Raw genomic sequence first — 19,287 nt, forward strand, 5'->3', positions numbered from 1 at the left:
CGCCACAAAAACAAAACACCGACTACAAACGCCACAAAAACCACAAACACCGACTACAAGCGCCACAAAAACCAAAAACATCGACCACAAACGCCACAAAAAACAAAACACCGAATACAAAGGCCCAAAAACAAAACAACGACCACTAACGCCACAAAAACAAAACACCGACTACAAACGCCACAAAAACCAACATCGACTACAAACGCCACAAAAACCAAAACACCGACTACAAACGCCACAAAACAAAACATCGACTACAAACGCCACAAAAACAAAACACCGACTACAAACGCCACAAAACAAAACACCGACTGCAAACGCCACAAAAACAAAACACCGACTACAAGCGCCACAAAAACCAAAACATCGACCACAAATGCCACAAAAACCAAAACACCGACTACAAACGCCACAAAAGCAAAAACACCGACTACAAACGCTACGGCTGTTTAGAATGAAAATCGCCACAAAAAATGGCTGCAAAGGTTGTGGCCTTGGGATGAGCCTTCAAAAATATAAATATTCCCAGACAGGGTATGTCACTCTCCACACCACTTGTACAATCCCATTAATAGAATAAGACTGAATTTCCCCTTCACCAAGCACATGTGACTCTAGGATGTTTTCATGATATTTTTATGATCATGCAGTGGGACAGCAAGCACAATTCTAACATCCTACCTTTAGTGAAGGTGTGCTTGAAATTATCTGATAAAACTTAGAGGCACACTATTCGTAACGTTTCAGTTTTTTGGTAGTCATAAACATTTACAAGAAAATTACCACGTTCTCTCTGCATAAGCAAGGTAAGATGTTACTGAGACCAAGTGTGAAGTTTCGAAAAAAAAATATAAAAAAATAAAAATGATTAATGTGGCCCACAATAAATACAAACTGAAAGGATACGAAGACGTTTACGAAGCTCTCGATTTCCGGTAAATATCACGTGTCCCGATCGACTTCGCACGGGAAAAACAGAAACAAACATGTTTAGCGTTAAAACAAATTATGAATCGATCGACTATATTAACCTGATATAAATTTAAAGTTATAAAGTAGGCAGAACAATTGCGAGCAATTATTCTGGAGAAGTCTGTGGCGCAGTGATATCTTATTCAATAATACGTGGGTTTTGATACCTTAAACGACGTAGGTAAATTTTCCGGTGATTGTGACGTGTCAAATTACGACGTCATAATCACCGGAAGGTGGGACTAATCGACGGTAAATAGTACTTTACCCATGTCGTTTTGGGATCTCGAAACTCCCGTATTCAGTTTAGCCAATTACTGCCGCTTTTAAAATTCCCCGCGAAACCGTTTTGTATATATATGACGCCATATTACTTGACGTACAATTATTTCGGTCTATGGAAAAATAACTTCAAAAATAGACCCACTAGAGATGAGTGTAACATGAAATTGAACATTATATGAAGAGGAAATATAACAACAATAGTTTCTCATTATTATACCATTTGAGAATTTTTTATATGTTTAATTAATGTAACAAAATAAACTGATAAATAGTGAATAAACAAGAGGCCCATGGGCCTTAACGGTCGCCTGATATTTGATACAAATTAGTTATGTAATTAACTGATGTCTTTTGTTCATGAAATAGGAACATATATGTAATAAACATACATACAAAGTTTCATTAAGCTTGGTGCATATTTATGATAAAATTATAGTAATTATTATTTGTGCAAATGGCAATAACACTGTAAATTATCGTCAGATTATGCTTATTTTCGAACTCGCTTATGAAATTTCTAATGTTTAGTCTACACACAAAATTTCATTTAGCTTGTTTCATATATACTCAAGTTATTGTGTTCAATAATTATTCTTGCAAAGGGCAATAACTCCTTAAGTTACGATCGAATCATGTCGATTTGCGAACTTGTCCAAAATCTACCTAATGTTAGTCTACATATAAAGTTTCATTAAGCTCAGTTTATATTTACTAAAGTTATCGCGTTCACAAGTCCAATAATAATAATTAGTGCAAAGGGCAACAACTCCGTAAATTACTGTCAAATCATGCTGATTTTCGAACTCGTCCGATATATTTCCAATGTTAGTCGACGTGCGTCTTACCATCCGTCGACCCAGAGTTTAGTAGATCTCCTTAAACTTGTCCTCACCCTTAACAACTTCATGTTTAATGACGACAACTACTTGCAAATCAGTGGTACAGCCATGGGCACTAAGATGTCTCCTTCGTATGCCAGTGTATTCATAGGACACCTTGAATCTACAATCTTAACATCAGCCTTAATCAAACCTTTTAGCTGGCTCAGATTCATTGACGATATTAGACCTCCAATCGACAGTCTCTCGATGAATTTATTGAACATACCAACACATTCCACAATACCATCAAAGTCACTGCCGATATATCATTAGATACCAATATATTTCTAGACACTAGATCCACCTTAGTTGAAGGGGCCATTAGTACTGACCTGTATTCCAAACCTACTGATTCTGATCTATACCTCCGTCCCACCAGTTGTCATCCCTCGCATACCACCAGAAGCATTCCCTATTCACAAGCTTTACGAATCCGACAATACCACCTTCGAACGCCGGTGCGAAGAGATGAAATGCCACCTTCTCTCTAGAGGATACAAATCGCATCTGATCGACCAAGAAATCGACAAGGTCCGCGCCCTAGATAGAGCAAATCTTCTCATATACCAAACCAGAACTGCCACTCAACGTATTCCCTGTGTGGTAACATTCACTCCTTACTTACCACATCTCCCTTCTATTCTTAGAAACCACTGGAAAATCATAGAGTCATCAACCAAACTTAGGCGTATTTTCCCAGAGGCACCGCTTCTAGCCTACCGCAGACCAAAGAATGTACAAGACCTTGTAGTGAGCAGCAAACTTGCTCCTCTTGCTCCTCCTGCACAAACGGGTTCATTTAAGACATGCAACATTAAATGGTGCATGATGTGTCCTTACACAGCATCCACAGACACATTTGAATGTGCAATCAATAACAAAGCATACAACATCCGACAGAACATCACGTGCAAATCCAGCAATGTCATCTACCTCCTCTCTTTTAGGAAATGCACAATGCAGTACGTTGTGGAAACCTGTGGTACACTCAACGTCAGAATCAACAATCACCGCTGGTCTATCAAACAGAACAAACAGGTTGCCAGACATTTCAAATTACCCAGCCATAGTTGGAAAGACAAGACATGCGGGTGATTGCAATTGAGCACTGTTTAAAAATACGAGATTTGAAAAAGTATCAAAATCTCGGCATATTTACTATATTTGTTCTCTGTTTTATAGTAAATATCCCGATTTTTTTAGTAATTTTTCAAATCTCGTATTTTTTTAAAAAAACCACATGACTGTCATATATACTCATCAGTCCATCCACCAAATACAAAAATGAATGACAACATCCATATTCATTGAGTTGGCCCCCTGTGCTTGAAGATGGCAGGTTTGTTTACAAGACGATTTTCGACCTCTCGATATCTTAGGTTTATCTGCACGGACTAATGTTATAATATTTATCTATCAACTTTATTCTAGGTAATTGGTACAATGTTCATGTTTATGTTCGTAGTTACAAAAAACATGAAAAGTTACGTAAAGTGTGCCTTTAATATTTTAGACCCCGAGGCGCTTGCAGGTCATGAGAGTTACAATAGTCCCATACCGTTATACTTTTAAGCAACTCTCTATATATATTATATTATATATATGATCTGCAAGCGCCTGTGGTTTAGACTAGTGATAATCTGTATGCCTGCACAGTAAAGCACGGTTAGAACGAACCTCTGTGGACCAGCAAAATAACCTTGAGGATTACTATTGACTTAATTTAATTGTGTTATTGTTATGTTGCTTGTATTTTGGCAAAATAAGCGAATAATTGTACATTATTTCTGGTAAAAATAATTAACCAATTGCACGGATAAGGACCATTTAGTGTTAGACATTATTTAGAGAAGGCAGTCATAGTTCATCTAGATGAGACTGGGCAGACCCTTAGTGACAGAGGGTGGGGCTGCATAAGAGGAACTTGACTGGGCCGACCCCTAGGGACAAAGAGTGGGGCTTTATAAGAGGACTTGGCTGGTGCTACCCCTAGGGACAGAGAGTTGGGCGGCATAAAAGGAACTTGGTTAGTCCGACCCCTAGGGATAGAGGGTGGGGCTTCATAAGAGGAACTTGGCTGGTCCTACCCCTAGGGACAGAGCGTTGGGCGGCATAAGATGAACTTGGTTAGTCCGACCCCCAGGGACAGAGGGTGGAGCTGCATAAGAGGAACTTGGCTGGTCCTGACCCTATGGACAGAGGATGGGGCTGCATAAGAGGAACTTGGCTAACTCTCAGCTGTTAAATTCATTTAGCCTTTTATCAAATATAAATGACCAGATGACCACTAAGACCCGTCATAAAGGCCACTGGTGTTTCCACATGCTGACCGTTTATAATTGGCTACCTCTGTATCCCTTTCTATCCTCTTCCACTCCATGGATCCTGATGGAGTTGCTCTGCGAATCCAAAAATTGTCAGATTTTATCCTCTCTATTTCCTATCATCAATTTACGAAAGTATGTTGAGTTTGGGAATGATTCGGCAATATACATGTATTATGGCAGATAAACACACATGGGATGTATTTTGTTTTGTAAATTATTGTTAATTTCACTGAAGCATGACACTATTATGAGATATCAATGAAATGATTCACGTACTTTGACGATTTTTTTGTTTGTGTTTCATTTATTCGTACAGTGACAATTTTTAACACAAAAACATTTAATACCCCAGACATGTTATACATCTGAAGGTTGCCAAGGTTGGGGCCTTGGGGTCAGCCTTCAAAAATATAAACAAATGTACCAACACAGGAGTGCTTCCATTCACCACACCACTTACATACATGTACTAGATGACTCATCACATTCATACCATAAACATAGACATTTATCACAAAAACAAAAACATCACTTTCACTCAATCTTTCATAGTCTATTTATGATTTACGGATAGATAAACAAATTGGAATTTAACAACTGTAATAGAATAACAGATCAGCATATAAATGTAGTCTATAAAAATCATCTAATGGTACAGTGACAATTAAACAAATTACACATTCTTCAAATGGAATAATTTGTCTTTAAATAAAGGAAATTAGGAAGGAAAGAACTAGTAAATGAATTAATTTAAATTTTATCCTTAAGAAATGTTTACTGCACAAATGTATGAACTTAAAATTCATATTTATTATCTGTTATAACCTAATATCCTAACGACTTAACGTAAGTACAGCAATGTATTTCTTTCAGATTATCCTGGATTCTACCATAAACCATTTAAATTCCCGGGTGCAGGTGGTAAAGCTAAGCCCATGTTTATACGTGACTAATGCAATTTTAGTGGATAAAACAAATCAAACAGATATCAAATACTACCACCTTTATATTGATCATTTATATATTTAACTGTTACTTAAAATGAATATTCGGGTTTCCATTGCAAACAACTCAATGTCGTGTATCTAATGTTCGCTGTACGGAATAGCACAAATTGGTCGCGGGTAGTTTGGTCCGTAGTTTGCAGCTGTCAAAATATGACATGGGTAGACATATTCGCGGTTTATTTAGAGTACATGAACCGATTGCAATGATATATAAAACGAACAAACTAAGGTTTGTTTATTGCAATATTTGATTTTTGTGTATTAACAAATTCCAGACAAATAAGTTTTTTCTTTGAGGACGTCATTGGTATAGTAATCTGTCGCCTATAAATCATGTTAAACGTTAAGATATATTTAGACCTTTAAATCCAAAAACCTTTAAAAGTAACAAAAATGTAATAACTTACTTCTTAAAACCACGTGTCTCCCACAAACATTGTATAATCGATGACGTAATATTGGTTGAAACCAATGATGGAGAATGCCACGTGTTTGACTCTGAGTTTATTATAATATCGCTTTCTTTTTCCCACAGTACAACTTCCTTCATTACAGCTTTAATACACAAAACTCTCAGTATGTAAAACATACACACACTTCAGCTGTTTAAACGCAATGTCGCATCACGCGTGATAAAAATAGAACGATAAAAGATCAATTACTTAAGTCAGTGAAGCTTCCTGATTCTACACATACTTTAGGAAGTCATAGCTAAATCGTTTACAATGGAACACAGACGTACCTTCTGCTGCAACGGCAAACAGTTGGTACTATTTTTTGATCTTTTATTACCAGTAAAGTTTCGCATGTAGTTGGCTGGTTGACCCCAGTTACGTACCTGTTAATATCCCGTTAACGGTCGATGGATGAGTGCAGACACACTGGTAAAATCAATAGAAGACACGTAAAGTACACGTGTGCACCCGGTAGTTCAATAGGTCTGATAAGATCGGCTATATACACCTATCTGACGTAGCTTTTCCTGCTATCCGACCAGGAACTTAACTGGATTTTATTGATACGATAGCACTGTTTGCAAATGGAGATAAAAATGAAAATAGAACAAGGATCATTGAAAATAGAACAATTAATATTTTAAATAAAACAAATATTATTAAAATTTGTATAATTATCATTCAAAACAATTATTATTAAAAATAGGACCATTATTATTGAATATAGGACAATTATTATTGAATATAGGGCAATTATTATTAAAAATGGAACAATTGTTATCAAAAATAACACAAATATTGAATATAGAGCCATCATCTTTGAAAATAGAACAATTATTACTAAAAATAGGAAATGATTATTGAATATAGGGCAATTATTATTAAAAATGGAACAATTGTTATTAAAAATAACACAAATATTGAATATAGAGCCATCATCTTTGAAAATAGAACAATTATTACTAAAATAGGACAATTATATGATTATTGAATATAGGGCAATTATTATTAAAAATGGAACTATTATTGTTGAATATAGAACAATTATTATTGAAAATAGGATAATCATTATTGAAAATAGTGTAATTATTATCAAAACTAGGACAACCATTATCTAAAATAGAACAATTATTATTGAATATAGGACAATTATTATTGGAAATAGGATAATCATTATTGAAAATATTGTAATTATTATCAAAAATAGGACAATCATTATTGAAAATAGAACAATTATCATTGAAAATAGAACAATTATCATTGAAAATAGAACCAAAGTAATTAGGAAAAGAAGAAAAAAAGTTTATTTCATTTTAAAACTATCATAATTTATCGTGCTTATATGCCTTTATTTAATTTTAATCTCACATATTCGGAGATGCTCCTTTAGCAACGCTGCTTTTATTGATACGAGAAATTGTCATCGTCATCGTAATTAGGTTACAATAAATAACATTTGATCTTGAATCACATTTCGGGTTAAAGGCCTTATTTTGCTGTTTTATTTTATCATCTATGTAGACCCTTCTTTCGGCTTCTGATTTTTCTTCCATAACTTAACTGACATTCGATACATATTATATTCTCTCATTTTGAATTGTTGACGTCACGGCATCATTTTTTAAGACGACGTCATGATGATCACATCACAATATATTTACATTACCACTGCACAGTACCTATATATTGCTACTAAGCCCAATATAAGATATTTCCAGTATTGACAATGACTATTTTTAATACATAATAACGTAAGTTTCCTTTTGTATCCTTTTCCTGTAAACGACTGTCAGTTCTGACATTATACAATTTGATCATTCAATATCAAACCAAACAATAATGGATTCTTTTGCGGATACACTAAATTTACTTGTAAGTAAATAGTCACGATTTACATACGACGTCCATGTTACTAACAATCACTTTGACGGCATATATATAGGGGTTCATAGTATTAAACAATCGTCATGACGTAATATTCTATGACCCGAGGTCAACAGACGGCCAGTTCGTGAACCCTTTCCCGCCATTGGCTGTTCCATCAAATGATATTTTCACTATACAAACGTATTACTTTTATTTTCATACTTTATTTTTCACCCTTTTTCTTCTTATAACGGAATTTATAAATGTAAATATAACATTGGTGTTAATGTTTGACAATTGGTGTATAACATAATGTTCTAGCATATCTATTGGTACTCGTATTCTAGAAACCCAATGTATATTACACACCAATACATGTCAAAAATAGACAACCATGCTTTGCACAATGCCTTAAATACTGTTTTTAGAATAAAAATGTTCGAACATACAAAAAGAAATGATTTTGTTTAAACAAACTTTATGTATTCATGAAACATAAGTAACGAGGTCCGTATGTAATAAAATGTTAAAATGATAAATATCACAACCAATACTGCTATCGTGTGTCATTTCTCAATGATAGATCTATACTGATATTCATTAGGCATCCAAGTTCAACCTGAAATAGTTTCTGATCATGACAATATTTATAAAATGAAACAATGTTTACATGAGAGGTAACAAATATGGTTTAAAGATGCTCCACCGCCGACAGAGCATAAATGATATTCATCATTTGAACAATAATTGGTGTTTTATCGTGTGTATATATATATCTAATTAACATAAAAATAATATAAAATAATTTATTTCGCCTTTGGTGCATGCGCAATCAGTACTTCATTTCATTTAGGATATAGTTACACGGAATTTTTTCGGGATGCAATTAATTATTTTTCATATTTTTAACTTCCAGTAAAATTAGAAGCTCAAAATTTTTCAATGGTGGTAATGGTGTAAAGTCAGTAACTTTTTTAACTAAAGAAAAATACTTAATCGTCTGCTCCTGTTTTTTATAGTGAAAAAATACCATTTGTCATCGGTGGAGCAAATATTACTTTTAAATCCGGTTGGAAATTTCCAATGGGTTACCAAGTAAAATCCATATATTAATATTATCCTTAAATTTTGTGTAATACCTTTAGAGAAATATAATACAATCAACAAACAATAAGTATCAAAATAATATATATATCATAAATAATAAGAAAGACTTTAAATATCACAACAGTTTGGAATGAGACATTTTCCTTGGTGCAGGGCTGTTTGGAAATACATCTTAAATACCAACACGTCCACCTCCTATTCCGTCAATGTATTTCTGCTATTGCGTACAGGTATAGATTGTTACGTCATTAGTTCAAGTGTAAAAATGACGTCGTTTCTCTGAAATATCTTACGTCACACTCACAGCCACATGACGTAATAATTGATACTCTCACAGAGTTAGAGATAACTCTGTTATATTTAAAAACGGAGAACGAGATCAAAATCTATAAACAACATTTTGATATACAATTACGAAAACGAGATCATTATCGATATTCAGTAACGTCATGAAATGGAAATGCAATAAATAAAGATGAATAAATGGTATTTCTAGGAATAGACTAGACGTACTTTTCGATGACTAGATTCCCCAGCACTCGTTGACTGCATCCTTAACACTTAAAATCAGAAAGAATAGTATCGCTTTTTCTGTGGAACATGTGACGTCATCGTCGTGAATTCTAGTGAGTAAACGCTGGGGATAAACCCAGGGTCCACATTCATATACCTTGCATACACAATATAAAGTGGAGTACATGTCTTTACATAACATAGATTCCTGCCTCAAGTAAATGATTAAAATAATAAATGCACATTATCAACAAAATCCATCTTAATGACGTAAGATGTTATTAGACGGTGATCAATCACCAGTGAACCCATTTTAAACGAAGTCTTATGAAATCTATAGCCACCCAGCGAACCCATTTAAAACTTAAAATGATATTTAATGAAATCATAAATGTGTTTCTATGCATTCAGAGACGTCTAATTGTTATACATAAAAACTCCCATTGCAATGATAACTTCTCATTGGATGTATAGCCATTCGTGTCGCTTTTAAATTACTTTCCCATATACTATTCAAGATACATGGGCTGCAGCAGGACACTGACTGCAAAGGAATGGGCACATGGCATGGAGAGTGTTAACAGAGTGTCAAAGCTACATACTCAATAAAACCAGTATTGGTAGATAGAACATGTCATAATAGCACCGAATGTACAAAAATAGAGGCGCATCCGAAGAACACCAGCTTGCTTCCGTTATATTTCTAATTGCCATTTTTCTTGTCACTTATTGTACGTGCGTCAATATCAGCATATTTCACTACCTTTGTGTGAAGACTCGTCGATTGGTGTTCTCCAACGAATATCCTTTCCTTCTATAATTTTACTGTTTATTGACTTTGAACTGGTATCTTGTATCCATCCTCGAAGTAAAGCCGTTTAATGGATAACGTAATTTCCTATTTTCCTAGCTTGTAAATTTTTCTTTGAGCCTACATTGTCCTTCCATCTTCATAATGTCTCAGGGGTTGGCCACATAGCCGTCGGAGCCTGTGAACACGCCGTCCAGATTCTGTCGGATGGACGTAGATCGGACACAATGACAGCCCACACTAATTGGTTCCCACACCTCCTCGTACCTATAAACATTGTTGTCTGTACACCCCACCACACGGAACACTCGCGTATAGTAGTTGATCTTTTTACACTCTCGTATAAATTCACTGTCGGATGATTCTTCTTGGCAGTTCCGGCAGCGGCACTCGGCCTGTACCATTGTATCGGGGATACGGAACTGGTCGTACTCCATAACGAAGTACGAGGGACACAGAGGGGCATTACTGGATATGAGGTCCGGACATGCAGAATCGCCATCAATACGCAGATACTTCTTATCCACATACTGTACAGGGATATTTGTCAGTGTACGTAAAGGCTCGAGCATACCGAAACTTTCGTGGATGCGGGATCTGTACTCGTTCCCGCGGTAACTTCGCTCTAGTCGGCGGTATTCCGCAGCACTCGGTGGATGGCACACTGTACGTCGAAGTCTATTGGGTCTCGCATGTATGCACACTAGTACTAATAGTGAGACAATGCCTTTGTGGAATACCTGGAATTGCGATAAAATAATAAATGCATGATTGGTTTTAAATAGAAAAGCGTATTTTGTCGTTCAACATTTCTTATTGTAGTTGTGCACTATAGCCATCTTTAATACTAGATAATGTGTGCATGTGTTACTAATTTATTTCTTGTATTCCGAAAAAAATCTCAATCGTACCTGAGTTTGTCTAACATATCAATTGATCACACCTAGCTGCATATTCAGCAATATAACAATACTAATCTCTGTACAAAACATGTTATACATAGCGAGTTTCACTATTATGTAACTGTAATACGAACTGTCTATAGTATGTAACGGCAGATAATGTTACACGGCTATCTGGTGCCATCAGAAAATAATTAAATCTAATAGAGAAAGTGAAACTAAATTATCTTTAACTAGAAATATTACTTGTTCATAAGTTTGCAGACCAAATTCTGATTTTTGACCCATGCTAATTTCTAAATATTACGTACCTTTGCCATATTAGTACCTTCACTATCTATTAGTTACCACAAGTTATGGTCCATAGCAGCACCATTCTCCGTTTTTATACATAACGGCTACCCGACAGTTTAATACAGGGTGATTCCCGTTAGGGTTACGTCCCTTTACAAAGAAATGACGTACCATCTACATAGGAAGTTTAAACTGACAAGCAGTGCCTCCAATGAGAGAGTCGCTGCTTCCTCCTAATTGTATATGGTAAAGGGGGAAGTTACAAATAATTCAATTGACAAATCCTTGCTACTATTTGCTTCACGATCTCCACGTGGATATCAAGTCATGTACCATCCGCCTTAAAATAGCACAGGGGAAATCCGCGCTCTCCTCTGCCTGATTTGATGAATGTTAGGAAGGGGCGTGGCATAGGTGGAGGTAGTTTATTTTGTTTGTTCACCATTGTTGTTACATCGAATTACAACTATCCTGACAATAGTGACATCATCCTATAATTCCTGGTGTTTTTTCTCTGTAAAATATCTCTTATTTGCAAAAAATAAGAATAAATAAGGATCATGCGACTTGTCATTTTACGTAACCTTACTTCCCGTTCCTTAAAACCGTTATGTAATTTTGTACAGGGATTAATTAAATTTAAAAAGATAGGCGGAACTATTAAGTAAAAGGATAACTAGATATATTTAGAAACGTCAGTATTAAAGTAAATGGCAATAACACAACCCTACTTAACTCTGTATAGACAAGAAGATAATCCTGCCCCTTAACCTCTGTACGTTATATTAATTGTATAACAATTAGGATTTGTTTCATTTACATTGGTGTCAAAATGTTTTCAACGTCATGCGAAAAAATCAAATTGGATGATCAAGATTACAATCAACGTTGCATGTTGATGAATTAACAGAACTAATTAATCGGTGTCATACAGAAGTTTGTACGAGTTGTAAGTAATGATAAGAGGATGAAGTAACAAAATTGATTAATCCATATTATGTAGAACTTTGTTAGTAATGATAATGTATGAAACAAAAACACAGTAATTAATCTGCATCCTGCAGAAAGTTTCTTTGTATGATATTCAAATGTTGATGAATTGATGCCATTATTAAATAACCTGTATTATACAAACTTTAGATGTGTCGATATCGACATTATCAAGTAAGTGTTTGTCACGTAGAATTTTTATTTTGTATGACTGGTAAGTGGCCAGAGAAGGATCAAGCATAAAAATAATTACTCTGTACAGTATACCGGAATTTGGCTTTGTGTCAATTGTAATCGGTAATATCGGTATAAAATAATGAAGATAACGACCATACATAATCAATATTTAACTTAAATAAAAGGTCAGAGTAACTAGTGATAGTGTGTATCTTTGTATTTGTAAGACATCGTGATCACACCAGGATCTAATCTTTCTGTGTGACTGATATGATAACAGATTTATACTCTCTACGATCCAAGTAAACAATGTGAGACTAACCCCGACTAACCTCAGTTAAGTATAGGACCTTGAATGAGTGTTCATTTCATATGAGATTTTATGAAACAAACCTTAGCGACCGAAAATTAAAATGTCGAGACGAGTTTCAGAAAATCCCATATGAAATGAACACAAATTCATGATACTTTTTATTACATCACTATAAAAACCTACTTTTCAAAGAATCTCACTTCAAAATGAATTTCAAAAATCAGCAGAGGCCGCCATTTTTTCCCACCTTCCTATAAATTCTGACGTCACTTTATTGTTTTTGTCATGACACCATAAAAGGATTTATTGCTCGGCATGGCAAATGAAATCGTTCAAGGTCATATTACACTAGTAACATATAATTATTTTTTCATATTGAATCTGGCTTTCTGGTTTGGCGATTCATTTCTTTTATATAAAAAAAATAAAATCCGAGACTGGCGTGGAAACCTGACATAATCGTGACGTCACAATAAAAATATTGACATTGTGTATTGGTTTGGCAAAGTAATCCTTTAAAAACCAATGGAATCGTACGTATAATCGTATTTTATTTTATCATGTAGTTTAGAAAATTAATTAGAAGCATTGATGTCACTATTGTTTAATTTCATCGGCTTATGAAATCAATTTTGTTTGCAAACTTTTTTTAAGAATCGGCTATCGAAATTGCTTCAAGATCGTAATAGATAAACAAATTCTTTGAAACTACAGACCAGTCAATAGCTAGACTGTCGACCGGCAAGGAAATGTGCACGCACTTAATTGTTGACGTCATAAGCATCGTAACGTCGGACCAAAATATTCTTTCGATGAACGTCATACTCAACAGAAGCCGCGACAAGCTTATGATTGCGTTACAGTGATTTATTTTGATTAGATCACGGACCAATAACATTTTGGTTGATATGGAAAGATAAGGAAAATAGAAACGTTATAAATACAGAAAATATTATTCTGGGAAGTGCTATTTCGAACAGTGTTGTATGATACAAGCCTAGCGAATTTAATTTTTTTTGCTTTATTGAACTCTTTTTATTATGTTCGCAGACCATTTAGGTGTAGAAACAGTTTTTTCATGTCTTATCAATGAAACAAACCCCAGAAAGTGGTCCCCGAGACAGGATGTAATATTTACACAATACATCAAGCCATTCCTCACATACATAAAACAGTCATTAGTATACGGTTAAGGAATGAGGACCAAGAAAAGTACACCAAAACTGATGGATACGTGACACATAGAGGTTACACAATGAGTGGTTGTTGAATATTGAATTTATTCCACACGAGTGATTTTTTTTAAAGTTACAAAAGACACGAGCTTTGTTACAAGTTAAAAAGTTACAAAAGACACGAGTGTGGAATAAATTTAATATTTAACAACCACGAGTAGTGTGACCTGTTTCTACCACAATCATATTCGTTTTTTACCCGATAGAAATACGGCAGGGATACGGTAACGTGTATTTACCGAAATATGCAAATAAGGTGAAGTGATATTGTCATCAGCAAAAATACACTAATTAGTATTCAAGTCATTGTTTGATAAAGAATCCATCGATATCAAATTCTTGTAATTGGGAACATCTTTAGGGTTAAATAAATATAATTTAACGTCTAATTGAGTTCAAATCTTCATAGTTGCTTCCGGAAAATAAAACTCAATGTCGGACTACATGTATACATGCACGACAGGGCATCGTCTATTTCCCGCCAGATAATCATCAAGCCATTACCATCAAGATCAAGATCGTTTTATACACGTTAAATCTACGAAACTCATCAGTAAAATTCTGCCCGTCAAGATGTATTATTAGTATCAAAGGTCAATTAAACATGTATGAAAACGTCACGTATTTTGACACAACGACCACGAAGCATTATACGCTTTCAAACAGCAGATTTGGACGTCAATCGGCGATCACAATATACATATAGAATGACGTCATTTGATTATTGATGACGTTGACAATGATGACGTGAAATTGAGAAAAAAGTAGTTCGGTCAAAGTTCACCGTGTCGGCCGATCAGAATGCGTACAGAGTTTATACCACATGTGGTATAAACAAATTGTTAAACAACAGCTGCAGTGTTTATCTATGTCCTGAGAGTTGAATAACGTACACTGCCTATTGTGGTAGAAATTGAGATACACTACAGTTAGGGAAGAGTGGGCACAATGAAAAGCAAGTGATAGACAGCTAGAGAGAAGCGAAACGTCTATCAAAAACAGTGTCCTTCCGGTTTTTGTATCTGACTCCATAATCCCAAAAAATATTGAGAATAGTGTTTGTATTTATGTTTAATAATAACTTTATTTCGTGCTTTTATTTTTTTCTGATATCAAATGGCTTAATTGCCTAATGACTGCGCCGTTTTTAATATATCCCGGGAAAACGTTCCTCATGTATGATGTCATAATACTCGACGCATTATGATGTCATACTTTCGTATGACTTTCAGATTATGCAAAAATAATAAAATAATAAACTTTTAATCAATAGAAATAAATGTAAAGTCTGAAACTAAATTTTTAAAATTGTAAATGGTAAGGGAAATGGTTAGCTTGAGTTATTTCTTAAGATATACTTTTATTTGATATGTCATTATTATAACAGTTTACTTTGAAATCGGACAATTACGTTACCCACCAGAGGCCTTTTAGAGATAGTCTTGTCGTGGATGCAGTTGTTGAACTGGCGATCTTGAATACACTGCATCTGAATCAACTGAATATCAAATGAGTTTCCTATTAACTACCCCTTTATGTTTCACTTAACCTAGTTTCAGGTATATTAGACACAATTCTTTTATTTGAGGACATTAATCGTAAATTTAAGTCGTTCTTGGAAACTTTCATTTCAAATTAATGATATAAAAGATATCATAAAAAATGTTCTTTGTTAAACAGAATTATACGTAAAATATCAACATACATCTGTACATGTATACAAACACGATTTATTTTGAAATTCCATTAACAGTGCCATTCCTAAATATATGTAATATTCCCCCGTGTGAGTGGTTTTCGATTAAACCGTATTTGTTATGGCGGTCAATTAGATTTCACATGGTGCTATTTTTTATTTCATTATTTTGTTTGTGCCTTACTTTCGTTTTAGTCAGTGATAGCTGCGAATGTAAGTCAATTCTCCAAATATGACAATTGGATGATAGTTTGACACAAATCCCGTTGTTAGCCACATTTAACCAGTTTTCTAAAATTATACCTCAGATGTTATCGAGAAACCGCAATCTTATTCACGCGGTGACGTCACGAGGTTGTATTGCTTGGTTATATATAGCCATACTATCGTATGAGATAAATCAGTGACAATTTTTTTTATTCCTCTTCGGTCGTAAATCTCAATGTCATCTTCCTGTAATAATGCTTCAAACCAAACAGAAAATTTCCAAACTTATGCGGTATAATTTATTACACAATAGAGCTGTTTAAGAGTCCGATCGTCATTCTTTTAATTATAGCCTATATACACTGCATCACAACAATAATTATATCCGTGTCTAATTCTATATTTTAAAGTATTCTCCGTCTCTTTGTAACCGTATTATACAATGGGCCCCATACTCAGTGATTACACCCTTGTAATATATTAACAACAAATCTTGAAGTTCCTAAATGACCTTAGTTGTCGATGGGCCGTAAAACTCAAACAAAGTTGAGATTCTCGAAATGTACGTTGTTGTAGTCAAGTAATGAAATATCTTAATTTGATAAAAAAAACCACTCATATAAATTGAATTTAAGATCATTTAAGATCATATATATTTCATCTTTAGTCTACTTCAGGCTTCCCCCCACACAAAAATGAAACAGTTGATACCTTCAGGTGGGGCTCTTTTTTGTTTTTATATATTTCCGTTTCTATTTCTCAGAACCTACTTTAACCTGATCTCCAGTCATTGATAAGTCTTCATTCTTGACCTTACATTGACAGTCATTTAAAAGATACTTTGACCTTTGTTCGAGATATTAATATATAACATCGTTGAATGTCAATATGCTGGTTGCTCGCTGTTGGTATCTTACAAGGATGTGCTCAGCCGTACGGTCCAGTGAGATGGAGATAAAATAACGACTCTCAGACTAAATAAAACACAAAAATACATAATGTACTGTCTGAAACATTTATTTTATTAGCACACGAGTATTGCATTGATATATACATTCCTTTGAATGTCAACATAGCCACCAATATGGTTACATAAGGACAACCTAATCAAAAGAAGTAGTTATCAAACAACTGACACGGTCAGTGCTGCTATAGTGCAAATTTACTAATTATGCTTTCAAAGGTCACTCATAGAAAAGATCAGTATTATATCGTAATTCTTGCAATATAGTTCACTTTGGTAACAATTTCATAATTTTATCTCGATAGATCATTATTCTGTAATGAATAAACAATTCATTGCCGCCAAGGACAAAAATACATTTCAAATTCAATACATATACATTTTTGTGATCGCTGGCACGACAATTGTAACGACACAATGATAATGACGTAAGACAGTTCATCTCCTGAACAGGACCTATTGCATTTGGTAAGATTACATAAAATGGGGTGCAGTGATAATGTAAATATCAAACAATATCTACAAATCAATTGAGTTCAACATCGGATATGGACTAACCAAAGTAACCAGAGGAAAACGGAGAAAATGAATAATTAAACCACCATATATGCTAAATAGGTCGATGTTGGAAACCAATATAAAAATTGTACAAGATGACATGCTGCCAACTACATCATTAAAAATGAAGTATAGATTTCAATAATATTACGAAATCTACATCTCCACTCGTGAGCACAACTACCGTGTTTGTAGTGAACTAATAGTTCATTTATAGTTCGTGACACTATCTTCCTGTTTGAGAAGGAAATCCTCGATGGAAATGTACGGTTAGAGGGATGTTATGTATCAAATTGTTGTTCTAACTACGGTACATATTGATTAAGTGTGAGGTTCATCAGAGTGGAACCACTGGCCGGATCCTACCTATTTACAGTGGAAATGTACCCCTAATTCCGTCAATGGTCATTAGAGTGGAACCACTGGCTGGATCCTACCTATTTACAGTGGAAATGTACCCCTAATTCCGTCAATGGTCATTAGAGTGGAACCACTGGCCGGATCCTACCTATTTACAGTGGAAATGTACCCCTAATTCCGTCAATGGTCATTAGAGTGGAACCACTGGCCGGATCCTACCTATTTACAGTGGAAATGTACCCCTAATTCCGTCAATGGTCATTAGAGTGGAACCACTGGCCGGATCCTACCTATTTACAGTGGAAATGTACCCCTAATTCCGTCAATGGTCATTAGAGTGGAACCACTGGCCGGATCCTACCTATTTACAGTGGAAATGTACCCCTAATTCCGTCAATGGTCATTAGAGTGGAACCACTGGCCGGATCCTACCTATTTACAGTGGAAATGTACCCCTAATTCCGTCAATGGTCATTAGAGTGGAACCACTGGCCGAATCCTACCTATTTACAGTGGAAATGTACCCCTAATTCCGTCAATGGTCATTAGAGTGGAACCATTGGCCGGATCCTACCTATTTACAGTGGAAATGTACCCCTAATTCCGTCAATGGTCATTAGAGTGGAACCACTGGCCGAATCCTACCTATTTACAGTGGAAATGTACCCCTAATTCCGTCAATGGTAATTAGAGTGGAACCACTGGCCGGATCCTACCTATTTACAGTGGAAATGTACCCCTAATTCCGTCAATGGTCATTAGAGTGGAACCACTGGCCGGATCCTACCTATTTACAGTGGAAATGTACCCCTAATTCCGTCAATGGTCATTAGAGTGGAACCACTGGCCGAATCCTACCTATTTACAGTGGAAATGTACCCCTAATTCCGTCAATGGTAATTAGAGTGGAACCACTGGCCGGATCCTACCTATTTACAGTGGAAATGTACCCCTAATTCCGTCAATGGTAATTAGAGTGGAACCACTGGCCGGATCCTACCTATTTACAGTGGAAATGTACCCCTAATTCCGTCAATGGTAATTAGAGTGGAACCACTGGCTGGATCCTACCTATTTACAGTGGAAATGTACCCCTAATTCCGTCAATGGTCATTAGAGTGGAACCACTGGCTGGATCCTACCTACTTACAGTGGAAATGTACCCCTAATTCCGTCAATGGTCATTAGAGTGGAACCACTGGCTGGATCCTACCTACTTACAGTGGAAATGTACCCCTAATTCCGTCAATGGTCATTAGAGTGGAACCACTGGCCGGATCCTACCTATTTACAGTGGAAATGTACCCCTAATTCCGTCAATGGTAATTAGAGTGGAACCACTGGCCGGATCCTACCTATTTACA

At 35.3% G+C, this 19,287-nt stretch overlaps 1 protein-coding gene across 1 annotated transcript; it reads right to left on the reverse strand.

Moving 5' to 3' along the window:
* Nucleotides 1–8,277: 8,277 nt before the first annotated feature.
* LOC138332045 (uncharacterized) lies at nucleotides 8,278–11,772 on the reverse strand. Its single transcript, XM_069279984.1, has 2 exons — nucleotides 11,441–11,772; nucleotides 8,278–10,967 (listed from the first exon to the last, which is right to left on the reverse strand). The coding sequence occupies exons 1-2, from the start codon at nucleotides 11,447–11,449 to the stop codon at nucleotides 10,377–10,379; spliced, it is 600 nt and encodes a 199-aa protein (XP_069136085.1). The 5' UTR covers nucleotides 11,450–11,772; the 3' UTR covers nucleotides 8,278–10,376.
* Nucleotides 11,773–19,287: the final 7,515 nt, after the last annotated feature.

The sequence above is a fragment of the Argopecten irradians genome, chromosome 9 (genome assembly GCF_041381155.1).
Source record: "Argopecten irradians isolate NY chromosome 9, Ai_NY, whole genome shotgun sequence".
Classification (NCBI taxonomy): Eukaryota; Metazoa; Mollusca; class Bivalvia; order Pectinida; family Pectinidae; genus Argopecten; species Argopecten irradians.